The 15084-nt window shown below is 42.3% G+C and overlaps 1 protein-coding gene across 1 annotated transcript; it reads right to left on the minus strand.

The window, feature by feature from the left end:
• Positions 1 to 1961: 1961 nt before the first annotated feature.
• On the minus strand, positions 1962 to 13052 carry LOC113948371 (protein-glutamine gamma-glutamyltransferase E-like). Its single transcript, XM_027645949.1, has 13 exons — positions 12990 to 13052; positions 11100 to 11267; positions 10543 to 10785; positions 9898 to 10016; positions 9309 to 9437; positions 8172 to 8349; positions 7907 to 8042; positions 7134 to 7237; positions 6425 to 6670; positions 5191 to 5496; positions 3969 to 4126; positions 3623 to 3756; positions 1962 to 2244 (listed from the first exon to the last, which is right to left on the minus strand). Exons 1-13 carry the CDS (start codon positions 12997 to 12999, stop codon positions 2097 to 2099), a joined length of 2079 nt encoding a protein of 692 aa, XP_027501750.1. The 5' UTR covers positions 13000 to 13052; the 3' UTR covers positions 1962 to 2096.
• Positions 13053 to 15084: the final 2032 nt, after the last annotated feature.

Consider the following 15084-nt stretch of genomic DNA (forward strand, 5'->3'; position numbering starts at 1 on the left):
AGGGTAACCAAATTGCACCTTACCCTTGTGTTATTGCTACCTTATTCTAGAAAGGGGGGAGCAGTATAACTTCCACAAAGTTGCAGACTGTGCTCTGTGAGTCTGTGTCCAAGTTGTCCCACTTTTAATTTGACACATTAATTTATGTGCACCTGGAGTGTTGCAGGGAAAGGGTGTTGCCTTCCTTTTAACTCCCCCAGAGGTTTGATTTAAAGGCTTCTGTTGTTTCTGTTGGTGCAATTCATCTGACTTTAGCACAGCCTGGGTGTTTTCTCATGCCTGAGATGTAAAAAGAAGTCATTAAGTGTATATTCACATTCTAAATCCGAGATTGTGCTGCAGCTTGAACTTCTAAGGTGGTTTACAGTAGCCAAGAGGAGGCCACCAAGGTGATTAGAGGGATGGAACACCTCTCCTGTGAGAAAAGGCTGAGAGAACTGGGATTGTTCAGCCTCAAAAAGCAGAGGCTTTGGGGTGGCCCAATTGCATCCTTCCAGTACCTGAAGGGTAACAAGAAAGATGGAGAGAGACTATTTACAAGGGCCTGGAGTGACAGGACTAGGGGGAATGGCTTCAAACTGAAAGAGAGTAGGTTTAGATTAGATATTAAGAAGAAATTCTTTACTGTGAGGGTGGTGATGCAGTGGCACAGGTTGCCCAGAGAAAGCTGAGGATGCCCCACCCCTGGAAGTGTTGAAGGCCAGGTTGGATGGGGCTCTGAGCAACCTGGGATAGTGGAAGGTGTCCCTGCCCATGGCAGGGGGGTGGAACTGGATTGTCTTTGAGGCCCCTTCCAACCCAAACCATTCTGTGAATCTGCGGTTTACACGATGAGAGCTCTTGGCTCTGATGAGCCTTGAGCAGCACCAGGAGAAGAGAGGGGGCACTACTGTGGGCTCCTTGCACAGCCTGTCTGTAGCTCATCCCATGCCCAGTGTGGGCTCACACTGACCTCGTGTGATGGGCAGCAGGAAGCCTGGGGGGCTGCAGGTGCCCTTCCAGAGCAATTTTTCAGGCTGCAAGGGCAAGAGAACTTTACAGCCAGTCTGAGCTTGGGCTCCTCAGCAGTGAGGGGTCCCTGTGTTGTGTGGTGGAAGTTGGGGCACAGAGCTGGCTCAGGGCACTTGTGAAGGTTTTGCTGCTTCCTGGCCCCAAAGTGCAGTAGAGCAGTGGCTTAACTTCCCATCCCCTTCATCCACACAGATTATTTTCAGTCAGAGATTGATTTACTGCTGTACAATTATTGGCCAAAAACCAGGTCTTTCACTGGGCTACACCTGGTTCACTTGCTCCTGGAACCTGTCTTTTGGCCTGTACCAATCCTTCCATAGAGGGCTTAAGTTAGCTTTACTAAACTTGAACTCTAAAAGATAAATTCCTGGCACATAATCTATAGTGAAGAATTCCTAACTCTTTTTAAGTTAAAATACCCTTAGACCTAGGATTACCCTCCCTTTGATTCCCAAAAAAGACTTTCAGCAAGTGCAAAATATCAACATGCTAAAATATGTATGTTGAGCTGGGCAATTATCCCAATGTTTGTCAAATTGGACAACACCCAAATTCTTGTTGAACATTTCCTATGCTTCATTTAGTCACTGTGATTTACAAAAAAAGGGGAAAATGTCAGGACAGACTCCGTAGCAAAGAAGACAAAGCTAAATGACATAAATTGGGCAGCTCATCCTCACTATGTTCTGGTATCACAGTTGCAGTAAGGAGAAACACTACCTTGGAACTCCACTGTATGAGGCTTTCAATGTGTAAAAATGAGTTTATGAATGTTTGTGCAGAGACATCTGGAGCCAGGAGGAATTATTTACAAAGAAAGCCAGACAAAAGTCAAACAGTCTCCAAATAGAAGGTAAAATGTTGTTTTTAATAACATGGACACACAACAGTAAATGAAGAATCAACCATTCCTCAGTTTATTTGAAATTACAGTGTAAAATTGCAATGATATGATCTTGGCAACCCCCTTATCACAGGAAGTGAGGATCTGTTTTGCTGATTATCTCGTTGTTATCTATCCAAGATTTCTTATCACATTTTGTTCAATTTATACACACACAGACCATTCCTTGAATATCTTCACATTAATTAGTCACATTTACCATCTTAAAGGTCTTGATATCTGCAAATTTGTCACAGGAGAAATTAACAAGTAGATGTTTGGAACCCACCTCAGAAGGGAGGAGTTTAAACTTGGTGCTGGATTTCTCGCTGGCTTTCAGTGGTGGTATGCTAAAAAAAAGGGAAAAATATAAGCTGAAAACAAGCTTGTGCATGATGCTTGAGTTTCTTCCTTGTTCTTCCTGGAACAAGGACTAACTTCATCAGAAGTTAGTCATCTTCTGATGACTAACCATCTTTCACCTTAAGTAAGAATTCCTGTCAGCTCAATGAAAGATGGCCATGGAGAGACCACACAGGACTCAGCTATCTGATGAGTATTTAAATCCTCAAATCCAGGCATTAAGGTCCTTCATAAATTCATTATGCAGCAACCCGGATAAGCCCACAAAGGGGGACATAATAATATCCTATGAGATAAGACTCCATGCAGAACAGAGGGTGTAACACACATCACTGAATTATTGAAACAGAATAATCTGAGACTGAAGAATGTTAATACCAACTCCTGAATTAGAATAGATTAGAGCACCAGGAAAACCTCAGTGTTTACAGAGCAGGAAATTCTGAATGGAAGTTAAAGTGTTTTACACTGGTGTAATTTGTAATTCTTGGAAGATCTTGTTTATGTTTTTCCCTTACCCTCTCATATTGCCCTGTTTTGCCTGAGGATGAAGTTGGATGGGATAGACAACACGAGGTTACTGAATTCCCTCAGGAGAACATAAATTATGGGATGGACCATTCCTAATTGGTCATGTGCCAATGGCAATGTTAGGTTGCTGTGTTTGTTTGTTTGTTTGTCTGTGTATTCATTTAAACAGCACACTCCCACATCCCAGGTATTTTTTCAGAAATAACTGCATTTGTGAGGATATGTTAAAATTTGTGTGGAATTTTGTGTTTGTACAAAATGAGGAACAGTCTGAAAATTTAACCTTTCTGTTTAAGTTGTGAAATACTGAAGAAAAAAGTGCAGGGCAAGATGCAAAGTCACCAAAGCATAAAAATAGGAACCTGGGGTTTACAGTAAAAGGAACCTATTTTATTCCAGTCTTCTCAACACTATCTCAACATCATCAAATAGTTTCCCTTGGATCAGAACAAGAAGGTTCGAGCTGTCTGGCCTATAGCAGCATAGACAGCCTCAGCAAAATTTACAGCTTGGATAAGCCTATTTGTTTTGGTGTTGTTTTTTTTTTTTTTTTTTTCTGGAACTGTGTTGACTGCTAGATAGGCAGGAAAACAAGTTCTGTCCAATTATGGCAGTAATTATTTGACTTCCCAAACTATGGAGCCAAAGCCCGGCTTAGATGAAGAGCTGGTTCATCCCTGTGTGCTTCATTATGAGATGTTACACTGTCTGGCCTCCCAGGTTGCAGCAAGAAGAAGAGGATGTCTCATCCCACTGTTTGGTTCCAAGTCATCCATGCCTAAATTCTTGCTCATGTGTCTTTAATGGCAGGAAGGAGGCATTTCTTGTACTCACCGTAACTCCAGGATTCCTGTGAGCAGGTCACTGCCTTCGACCTGCAGCACACAGTCCATCACCTCTGTATCAATAGGATTGGTAAATACCACTTCCACATCCACTTCTTTATTCACTTTTGCTTCACCGAGCACCTGTGCAAAGAAAATGCTTGTCAGGCCAGGTTCCCTGTGTTCTTTTCCATCCAAAGCCTCCTCAGGCATCAGAAGAGGAGATGCTAGGAGATGCTGTGATGAACCATGGCAGAACGTGAGCAGAACATCTCTTTCAGGGAAGAAGGTGCTCCTAAGAGCTCATTTTCCCTTCACTGTGCCACTGCAGTTGGAGCAAAGGGACAGGAATTCACCTGTACATCGATGGCAGGATTGTCCAGGGCGATGTTTCTTTGCACGAGCACTTGAATCCCATCTTCTACATGACATATGGCTGTGACCTGGATTGATTTGTCTGTAGTTAACTGCTGCTGGTATTCGTTATATTTTATCCTAATGGGAAATTGTTTTTCTGGGAGGAGAAAAAAAAAAAAAGAAAAAAAAAGGAAGTGATACATACTTTTATAAGCCCATGGAATCTCATAGCTAACATCAGTATTTCCCTTTTGTGCTGTGTCTGGAACTAGGAGGGCCTTCAGCCATCACTGCCAAACTCAATTCCTGCAAATCTATCAGTTTGCTCTAGAGAAGTAGTGATTTATTCAATGTTATCCCTTCTCCATTCACTATTCTTGTATTGCTTGGCTTGTTTTCTTCCCGATTGCTCTGGAAGATGCAAGAGCTGGAGTTTAAGGAGTTTTACCAGTGCTTCTCCATTTGTTATGGGACATGCCGGGATAGGCCTCATCAGTCCTATTTGCTCATGATATCCTGAGATGAGCTGAATGACATCTTTACATTGCTTTTATCTTTCCTGGCCTTTTCTGCTTTTTATTATCATGTGTTTTTACAGCATTTTCCATCCTGTAACTCAAACCAAAGAATGCTGGGTGGTAAGGGATCTCCTCTGTTGCTGAATCCAGGCAATTCCACATTTTTGGCCATTTGTACAATAAACACCAAGTTCAGAAAAACTGTGGAGAGGTCTTTTACTCCACAACAGTTCTTCAATAGAAACTTTCTTTTCTGTAGAGCTTAGTGGGCTATTTCAGCTGTTTCTAGTCCTCACACTTCAATTCCAATGTGCTAATGGACTGTGTTCCTTGTTTCTGCTGTTAGCCATGTCCTGTTACCTTTCAGTAAAGTCCCCATGATTGATCAGAACACATTTAGTTGGAGTTTATTTTAATTTTGTTGTCCATAACCTTTTTTTTCAAAATGCAGATTTTGTTAGATGGAATTTCATGATTACTCACTGTCTTCTTTTCACTCTTAAGATACATTTTCCAAAATATGAAAAGTACTTGGGGACATGACATGCCTTGTTAATGTAAGTGCAATGTAATATTTTTTCAGCCTTTTCTACATACAGATCTAAGACTGCAGTTTCTTAGAGCTCTTTCCCCCAGGTTGACCAGCTTCCAATGCCCATTTACTGGTAAAACAATTATGATTGAAAGTTGTTTGAAAAATTACCTTCCTTAGGAGACAGAGTGACAGACATGGAGTCCTTCCAGATCTCACGAACTGGTCTTCTGGTGTACAGAGTGCTCCAGGCAGTCATTTTTACATCAACAGTCTTAGGATAAGGCTGTAAATTTGCAAGAACCAGAAGCAGGTTGAGATCTTTGCCAACTTCCAGAGAGCCAGCCACCTTGAATTTCCCTGAGATGTCAGGCTTCTGCTCGATCTCCTCTGGTGTTGGTGCTGTAGGATCAAATTTATCCTCCAGTCCCAGCTTCTTACGGGCTTTTTTAAAAATATCTCTTTCTTTTGTAGAGCCTGTCAGAGAGAACCACAAAAATTATCCTTAACACTCATCTCTTATGCCTGCTAGAGACAAGCTAGAAGAACACGGTGTCTCTACTTAGAAACAGGCCTTCTGTTTTCCACAGCCCTACCTCATTTCCTGGATCTGCACTCAGTAGTGTCACTGTCTCTATAATAGTGGTTTTTTGGAACACAAAATCTTGAGTCCAAAATTTCTCACTCTCCCCTTTTCAATCCCTTTTTATGGCTGTGACGTTTAGAAATGTGAATTCTCATTTGCTGATACAGAAAAGGTCCCTAAAGTAAGGGAAGGCTGATGGTACCGTGTGGTGGGTTGTCTCTGGCTGGCAGCCAAACATCCCCCCAGCACCTCACTCCCCATTTCCACAGGAGGGGAGAAAACAGAAGGGAGGTGAGAAGACTCAGGGATTGAGATAGTGACAGTTTAACAGGGAAAGAAAAACTGTGCATGAACAAAGGAAAAGAGGGATACATTCATGACCCCACATCAGCACCCAAAGGTCTGGCAAGTTGTCAAGCTGTTTGATCTTTTGAAAGAGTTGCTTTTTGTGGGCCAAAGAACTGTTTTAGCTTGGGTTTCTGTAACAGGCCTTTCATCCTGCAGACAAATAACTGGGTTGTAGCCTAATTCTCATCAATCAGAGGCAGGCAGATTGAGCAGTGAATGTTTTATTTGGAGATGCTTGGACTTGCCTTATTGAAGCCCCATAAAGCAGCTCCACATCAGAACAGCCAAGGCAGTATTTTTTGCTCTTTACCTTCACTTCCCTTTTCTGTTAGAACTGAATAAATAGAGTGTAAATTTTGCTCCCACCTTATGATACACAAAAATGCCCACTAAGAGGCTCCTAACCCAAAGTTTATACACTTTGGGGGATGAAGCAGCTGCGTAAACAGAAGAACCAGTGTTTTTATTTACCTTCTTCATATTTATAATCCCTGGTGACATCTACACGGTCATCCCTACCCACTGCCTTCGTGCTGATGGATTCACCAATTTCAGTAGACTTAGACAATATCAATGTTTTCTTTCCAGTTGCTGAGTCATAGTTCCAGTACATGCAGTCTGCATTCACTTCTGCAAACACGAAGGGGCAGTCATAGTCCAGGTCTACTTCTCCTTCTTTGACGGCGTTCCGTGAGGCAGGACCACACTGATAAATTCCTACAGCATCAAGAAAAAAATCACTGAGGCACAATCAAGCCTTTGGCAGTAAGCAGATTACTAGGCAGGTGTTTATCAATGATTCCTGAATTGCCAGTGCTGCTGTCCCATTCAAGTCCTTTTATCCACACAGGCCCTCATGCCATCCATGTATCTTGTGTTTATCCTGAATGTACACTTGATTTATGTTATATTACCCCTTAGTTTTCAATAGCTCTTGATACCTATATTGGAAATATGGGAATTGATGTGGAAAAACTGCTTTTAGAAGCCTGGTTTCTTTCTTGGCAACCACAGGTGATCTGAAGCTTTTCTAATGCAATAGATAAAGGATTCTCTTCTGCAACTATTTTTGAGCAGGATGAGAAACTACTTTTACAATTATTTTACTTATTTTTTTTTCTTTTCACTGAAAGTGACTTTGTAATTTTTCAGCATTATTCCTGAAATAAAATTTGTGTACCTCCACTTTCTTCTTGGGGAGTTGCATCCAGAATTTGCCATCCACTGTATGAGGGGCCCAAGTCATTGCGTGTAAACCAGCTTTCATTCCAGACATGGAAATTCCTACGAGCAAGAATGAACAAAGTAAGCTGCTAGTATGTGTTTATGAATTCCTCTTCACATCCTTTAATCAGCCATCTTAGTTAAATGGATTAAATGCCTCAATTTGCACAGGTTCTTATCTGAGGCTCAGCACTTCCACTCTGACCCTGCCTATATTAACCAGATAACTTCTGCTCTTTGCTGAATGCAGGCCTGTTTGAACTGCATTTGATGCTTAATAGCAGCAGCAGATAAATCATTTTTCACATGAAATTATGTCAGTGGAAGAAAAAAAAAGGCAGCAAAGCTGGTTCTGTTGAGCTTTTACAGTTTAACATGAACTGGTTTTGAAGAATCATTTCAAACTAAGTCAAGTTCCCACTGTTTGATATTTCCAGTGCAATATTGCAGTCATCTGTGGCATCATAACTGTAACTTTGCCTGCTCTGGCTTCAATTAGCTGTTGCAATTCATGTCACAATTCTCTGTTTAACTGAGAAAGAGTGAAAACCCCAAGTTTTGTAGTACTATTTTGTAGTATTTTTTTTTAGTTGATCCTCTGTGTGTGTGTAATTGTTTTTAAGGCAATTTTTAAGAAAAAGATAAAGCACTGACCATTAGAATCTCTACTCTGCACCTGAAGACATTATAGGCATTGGATAAGTCCTGGTATTAAATCTTGAGCCTTACCATATGCTGTCAGCTCCCCTCTCCAAATGATTCCCCTCTGCATCATAAAACTCATCCACACGCAGGTTTCCATCTGCATCGTGGGCAGAGCTGAAGTTTGTGATTGTCCGAGTGGGAATCCCCAGACACCTGAGCACTGAGGAGTGAATAGGAAACCTCAGTCAGAAGTCAGTATTTCTGGAAATTTCATATAACACAGTAATGCTTTGAAATAATTTCGATGGAATCTGTGGGATGCCAGTTAAGTGTGTGACGTAAAACATACCTGTAGTCAGTACTGCTGCAAAAACCCAACACTGTCCATATCTAACAGGTTTGAATCCTGATTTCTTCCAGCTTTGCAGGATTTCACCACTTCCAGTCCAGCTGGTTGGATTTTTCCCACCCTCATAAGTTCCACTCCAGTTTCCCAGCACCACCCCTTGGTCATCATTGGCGTTGACCTGAAAAGATATTCACTGTATTTATGGTGAGGTAAATTAAGAGCTTACAGCCTGTTTGAAAGGGGCCTGGGAGTTACAGCAAATGCCACGTTGGATTTGAGCCAACAGTGCTCCCTCATCGTAAAGGGAAAGCCCATTCTGGGCTGCACTGGGAAAAGTGTCACCAGGAGGGAGAGGGAAGCTGTTAACACCCTTTAATTACCCCTGGTGAGGCTGTGCCAGGAATCCTGTCTCTAGTTTCAGGTCTCTGAGTTCAATGAGATGTTGAGACACTGAAAAGGGCCCAGGAGGGAGGGTTACCAAGGTGGTCAGGGGACCTGGAACACAAAATCTACAGGGAGAAGTTGAGAGCACTAGGCTGGTTCAGTCTGGTTAAGAGGATAGGGGGAATGTAAAAACAGCTTGCAGCTACTTGAATGGAACACACTTAAATGTGTGTTCTTACTAATCTTTCTCTGTTATATAACAGAGGCAACAGCAGAAGGTTGTGGCTTGGGAAAATCATATTTGACATAAGAGAAACTCCTCACTAAGAGGGTAGTGCAGCTCTGGACTGGTCATCCAGAGAGGCCAGGAAACCTCCTTCCTCAGAGATTTTCAAGGCAGCCTCACAAGTCCATGGCTGAGCTGGCCTAGGACCACTGTAGTTCCACTTCAAATGGGCAACCGGACTAAAGATCTTCAGGGTCCCTCAACACACCACCCCATGTCTTGTATTTTAGGTTTGACCACTGGACATCAAAGTCACACGTAACAGAAATACCCCAGGTGAGATAAATCCATCAGGCTCACATCAGATGACCACCTTGGTGTTTCTCTGACCCAGATTTCACCACCCACACTGTCTGGTGCATACAGACAGTGGCCTAAAATTCTCTGAGAAATGTCTTTATATTTACTTTCACTAACTACTTCAAAAGGGCAGTTGGTGGTTTGGACTTTTGGAACATGTTCCTTACCATTGCACTGAGGACACGGCCCAGATATCTGGGGTCATGTCGGTGAGACACATCAGTGACAGGATCCTGACGGTAGTACAGGCTTCGATCCATTATGGAAAGGCAAATGTCGAGGATGTCCCCTTGAAACTGTGTTACAGAAAAAAATTAGTGGTTTGGAAGCACAGATACTAAAAGTCAGGATGCAGAGAGCCACATAAGCATTGAATGTTGGGGGTTTTTTTTAATCACCACATGAAGTGCTGTAGCTCAGCCAGGAATTACTGTATAAAAACGTGGCCACAACTCTGAAGGTCAGAACTCACAGAGCTTGGAATCTGTGGGCTTTGCCTCTCCTACAGTATTTTACTGCTGTAATGCTACTTAGTGTCTTAATGAAGACACAAGGGTTTCTGCTGGCTGCACCTCCAAGGCAGAACACTGATGAATCAATCACAGATCCTCATTAATCAGTGTTAACAACTTCTGATTTCAACACCAGGCTCCTGCTCTTCAGAGAGGTGTGCGACGATCTGGAAAAGGCAAATGACCCAGTTCATGCAAAAACCAGAGCACAAACCAATGCCTGGTGTTCCAGCACTGCACTTACCTGCCCAAAGTTCCATCCAAAGCCGCTGATGTGATTTTTATTGCCTGCAAAAATGATGCCAAATTCTTCTAGCACGTATTCCTCACACTCAGCCTGGCTGGGCAGGAACACATCGTCACCTGAAAAACCAACACAGAGGTGTGTGTACAACCACAGCAGGCAGAATAAAACAAAACTTCAGGAGTCTTGGCCTCCATCTGTAAGAATGCTTGCAGATATCTACCCTTTGATATTCTGGGTGTTATAAAGAGATCATGAAACTCATGATTTTCTACAGCTAGAGAGAAAGGTGGGTGGTGTTGGAGGGAAGACAGAGGTATGACACTGTCAAATCTGTGACAAGATGGTAAATATTTGTATTTACAGAGGCCAGACACACTATTCTAAACTTGTGCAGAAGTAGGGAAGCTCTGTCAAAAGCAGAACTTAATCTTTTAGGGCAAGGAGCTGTCCAGTAAGTACGTGAATGGAAATGATTTTATGCACCAGAAGGTTCTAGGAAACTGTTAAACCCTTTTTTTTTGTCATTAATACTCTATGTGGTCAATGTTCAGCCCCTGTATTAAACTATAGATCAAATGCTGCAAATGTTAATGAAGCTACAGGAAACTTAATTCTTTCAGGGGAAATTTGACACGTTCATACCTGAAGACCATGGGTTAAAAAGCAGAACAAAAGTGCCAAGTCTTGCTGTTGAGGGGCTGTCACTTGCAGTACTTTGAACACTCAGCCTGTAACGTCCAATGACAGCGTTATGGGGGCTGGAAATGGAGATGCTCACAGAGTTGGAACTGCTGGACTGTAGAACTGCACTCCAGCCCTCTGTGCTTGCTGTGCTGGAGATACCAAATGTGGCCAGAGTCTTAGTTGCCTTCGAGGGTTTTGGACCTTTTAAGGGAAAAAAAAAAACCAACATTTTTTTCCCCCCCACTTTACTGAAATAGAGATTTAGTCATCACCAAACTCAGCAGGGATGTAACCCTCCCCTCAGGTGAATTTGTGCCGTATATTCGAAAGTGAAGGAAGCTGTGACTGCTCACTGAGAGAGAGGTAACACAAGAAACACCTCAAACAGTTCCATGACTGTGTGAACTGGCACATTGTCTCTGAGGGATAATCTTGCTGCTCTGCAGTGTGTATCAGGCCAAAAGAATGTCCTGAGGCAGAATTAATCTCTCTGTGAAGGAAGCTGGGAGCCATACCTGTTTCTGCAATGAATATTAAGTTTTGCTCAGGCTGCTCTGTTCCATTGAAGGTGACAGTGAAGGCCTGTCCTCTCCTCACAACCAGTTCGTCACCAGAAAATTTACTTGTGTGGTGTTCTCTTGCATTTTCTTTCAGGTGCCAGTTGGTGCTTGGCTGCGTTGCAGCTGTGGAAAAGTGAGAAGAGCAAGAAAACTTGAGGGTCCATCCAAAGAGGGAGAAGCACAAACACACTCTGAAGAATTGCTTATTACTTTCTACAGGTAATTGGTGCCTGTGTGAGGTTTCCACCAAATCCAGAAATAATTTATATGTGAGCTTTTGTTTGTTTGTTTGTTTGGAAGAGACTCCATTTTGCTTAGGTTGCTAGAGATTATCTGGTACTAAAGAAAAATCAGAAAGGCATCTAAGAGTAGAGGAACCAGAGAGAGTTGAATATGTGTGAGTTACTTGGATAACATTCTGGCTGAACTCTCTCAAGATGTCATTCATTCTGACATGGTGTTATCCTGACAGAGGCACAGCCTTGCTGACTCTGAATGAGAAACAGGGAAACCTGACTGAGCTGAGAAACACTTCTTGTGTATTTTCAGCCATGACATGATCTCCAGCTCCATTTGAGTCTCACACAGTTGCTACTGTTGGAAGCCCCTAATAAGAATATGTTGGTGGACACTGGGCTGTCACTGTTTGGCAGAATTGGAGAAAGAACACTGCTAATAATGTTATAGAAAGCTCTTGCATGTGAACTATGGCTTTAGAGGCCAAAGAATAAACATCTGAGATTGCTTTGGCTCTGGCATCATCAGAGCCCATGGAGGGTTCTTTAGTAGGCTGATGGTTTCATTGAAGTGCAGAAGTACAGAAAAAAAAATTGATTTTTTTTTTCCCTAGAGGCATTGTATGCTTTTTAAAAATTTTTTTTCTTACTCTTCATTGTTTTTATTATTCTTCATTTCCTCTCCCCCTGCAAAGAGGGAGAATAGGAAAGAGTGTGGTCCTTAGTAGTGAAACATAGTTGTCCTGTGCCATTATTGAGTAAAAAAAATCATTATCCTGTGTTCAACCAGATTTATTAGTGTAAGGAATTTTTTACAGCAGGATCATAAGTTTATCAAGTTTAGACAAGCCTTGAAATAATTCCATTAGTTGTCTTAGCAATGTAGTCACAGTTCAAATGGGGAAGAACACATTTTTTTACAATATTGACACAAGCAGTACATACTTCAATTTTTCCAGGAACATACCTACTTAAAAAAAAAAAATAAATCTTCAGAAACTTAGCAATGAAGCACATCTATTGTAGAACCAGCTGAGGGCTCAGAGAGATTTGCCTTTAGAAAGGCAGGAGTTGGAAAAGCAACATGGGGCCATTTATAATAAACTGGTCAGTTTGCATAAGTAGAAATATTAGCATGTGAGCAAAAAATACCCCACCACTGCAACAATCCAACCACAAAACAAAAGCAAAAATCCCCTACATTTTTGTATCCTGTCTGTCTTAACTACACTCTTCAGCCTTCTCACTGTAGCCTTCCTCAGCCTTTGCAATGATACCTTCTTGAAGTTCTGCTTCATTTGCACGTGTCTGACAACTTCAAATAGCTGCAGACTTTCCCCTCCTTCCTATTTGCAGAATGGAACGTTGTAATATCCGTTAATATACCTGTTTTCCCAGCTCTCACTGGGAGAATTGCAGGGAAAAAACGCAATTCCTGTGAAAATCCTCCTCCTAACTCTCAGTGGAACAATTTTCTCCTCCTTTTCTTTCTCGGGTCAAAGCTCCCTAGAGCAGCAGAGATCTTTCAGTGCCCATGACAGGGCTGAACACGACTGTGGTGTAAGGAAAGAACAAGCAGCACCACAGAAGGGGCTTTGCCCTCGCTCACCTTGGCCCATATCTGAGCAGCACGTCCTCTGTGAGCAGCTCCTGAGTGGCCTCCTCTACTTCTGGTGGCTCAAGGAATGGCTGGTGCCTTTCACTCCTTTAAGGTTTGTTTGCAATATTTCAATATTTCCTGTGGGGGTGGAGCCTTTGCCCCCAGCCCTGGTCTGACCAGCGGGGCTCGAGGATTCATTTTCCATTCATTTTTCACTCTCTCAGCCCTCACAGCCTGACCTTGTTTCCTTGGAACTTGATATCTGAAGCTTGGACAGTATTTATTCCTCACAGTCTGGCCACTTGTTAAGAGTTTCTTAATGTATTTAAAGCTAGAAGAAATTCAACATTTAGTCGCTTTCTGTTATAATGATAAAATTATAGGAATAGCATAACTCCTAACAGTAATAATAATAATAATTATTATTATTTAGGGTTTCAACCTTTCCTTGGATACTCAGCAAATTGTTTTTCTTTGATAGAAAGGTTAGTTATGTTGAAAGAAAAACCCCAGCAGTCCGTTTATGCTGGCAGACAGTATGTCAGGAAGAACAAGTTGTGGCTGTTGTGTCAGCTCCTGGTGTTTATTCCCAGCTCTGGCTAAGCTGCCTTGCAGGCCTATGTTGGGCTTTGTTTGTAAAACAGGTGAATGATGCATACCAGACCTTTGGATTAAAGATTATGGGCAAAGGTTGAGAACGAGGGCTAAATTAATGAGAAATATTAACAGTAGTCAGAACACTCGTCAAGCAGAATGGATCTGACCCAGGCAGGTTCCTGTACACCAAGTAATGCTTGCAGAGCTTGTATAGTGGCTGTGAATGTAAGGATTGCACAGGCAGGAGCTTGAAACTCTGTGGATAGCAAGGGAAGATTCTTTTGGACCTCAGAAAATTGAAGCTGCAAGCCACCTTTGTATTTTGTTTCATGTACCCAGAATGAGTTATATCAGAATTATGTTCTGCAAACCAGTTCAGTCGTATAATTCATAACATCCTGTAACAGTAATACCCAGGTTTCTTCCCTCACTCCAGTAAATGTTAAAGAAATGAGTATATAGGACTAAGAGTTTCAGCACTGAACAGTGAAGGATATATTTTGTAACAGATTTATTCCCTTCAGTATTACTTTCTCTCCTTCTTTGTATTGCTGTTGTCTTTCACACCAACTCTTTATGAATCTGCAGTGACACTTGAATTCTATTAAATGTCACCTGTTATTAACTGTATCTTTGTTCAGGATGGGAAATTAGTCCCTAGAATAGTCAATCTGCTCCTTTATTTCTTTCTGATCTTCCTTAACATATCACCAAAGCACCACACTACAACCACATGACTGTGACTCCCTGGGACCGCCTCAGTGGACCCAATGATCTTCCAGGTCTTTCCCAACCTGAATGATTCCATGATTCTGTGATTCAGTACCCTGAGAAGTCTGGGCTCTTCTGTATCTTGTCCCATTCCCTCGTTGAAAAATTAGGCAAGGAACTTGCTCAGCAAAGCTCACTCCTGCTACCCGAGATCCAGCAAGGCAAGTGGTTTTCTACAGCTCTGCTGTCTTTGTAACCCACACTTAGGGAGAGACCTGGGCCCCTGGAACAGTGCTGTGGGCTGACTCACATCAGCACTCCCCAGGACTAGAGGCCCCTTATGTGGACTTGGTCAAGTCCCCATGGAAGAGTATTTGGTGGAGATCTCTTCTGGGCCTTACATGTTGTTCAAGACATACTTCTTACTTTCTAACTTTGTCTTTTGTTCACAAGGCCCTAAATAGCAGGGGCATTTTGAAGGAAAGCCTTCAGCCTTCTGCAGCCTGAAGCCTTCCTGAAGGTCCTGATTGTTCCTGAAGTTCTCATTTCAGGTGGGAGACTGGCAGTGGCATAGTAGTGACATGCACTAATACCTGAACTTCGAAAACTCCCACGGGACCAGGACACAGGAATAAACCAAACTGGCAGTGCACAGACTGGGATGAACCTCTGCTGGGCTCCCCAGACAGCTCCCAGTCACACACCACCTGTTATTTATAGCCCATTATATTTAAATTTATTTCCCTACCTCTCCCACTTATGCATACATTCCTTCCATGGGAATTGAGTAAAGATA

Source organism: Corapipo altera, unplaced genomic scaffold, assembly GCF_003945725.1.
Source record: "Corapipo altera isolate COAL_440 unplaced genomic scaffold, ASM394572v1 64, whole genome shotgun sequence".
NCBI lineage: Eukaryota > Metazoa > Chordata > Aves > Passeriformes > Pipridae > Corapipo > Corapipo altera.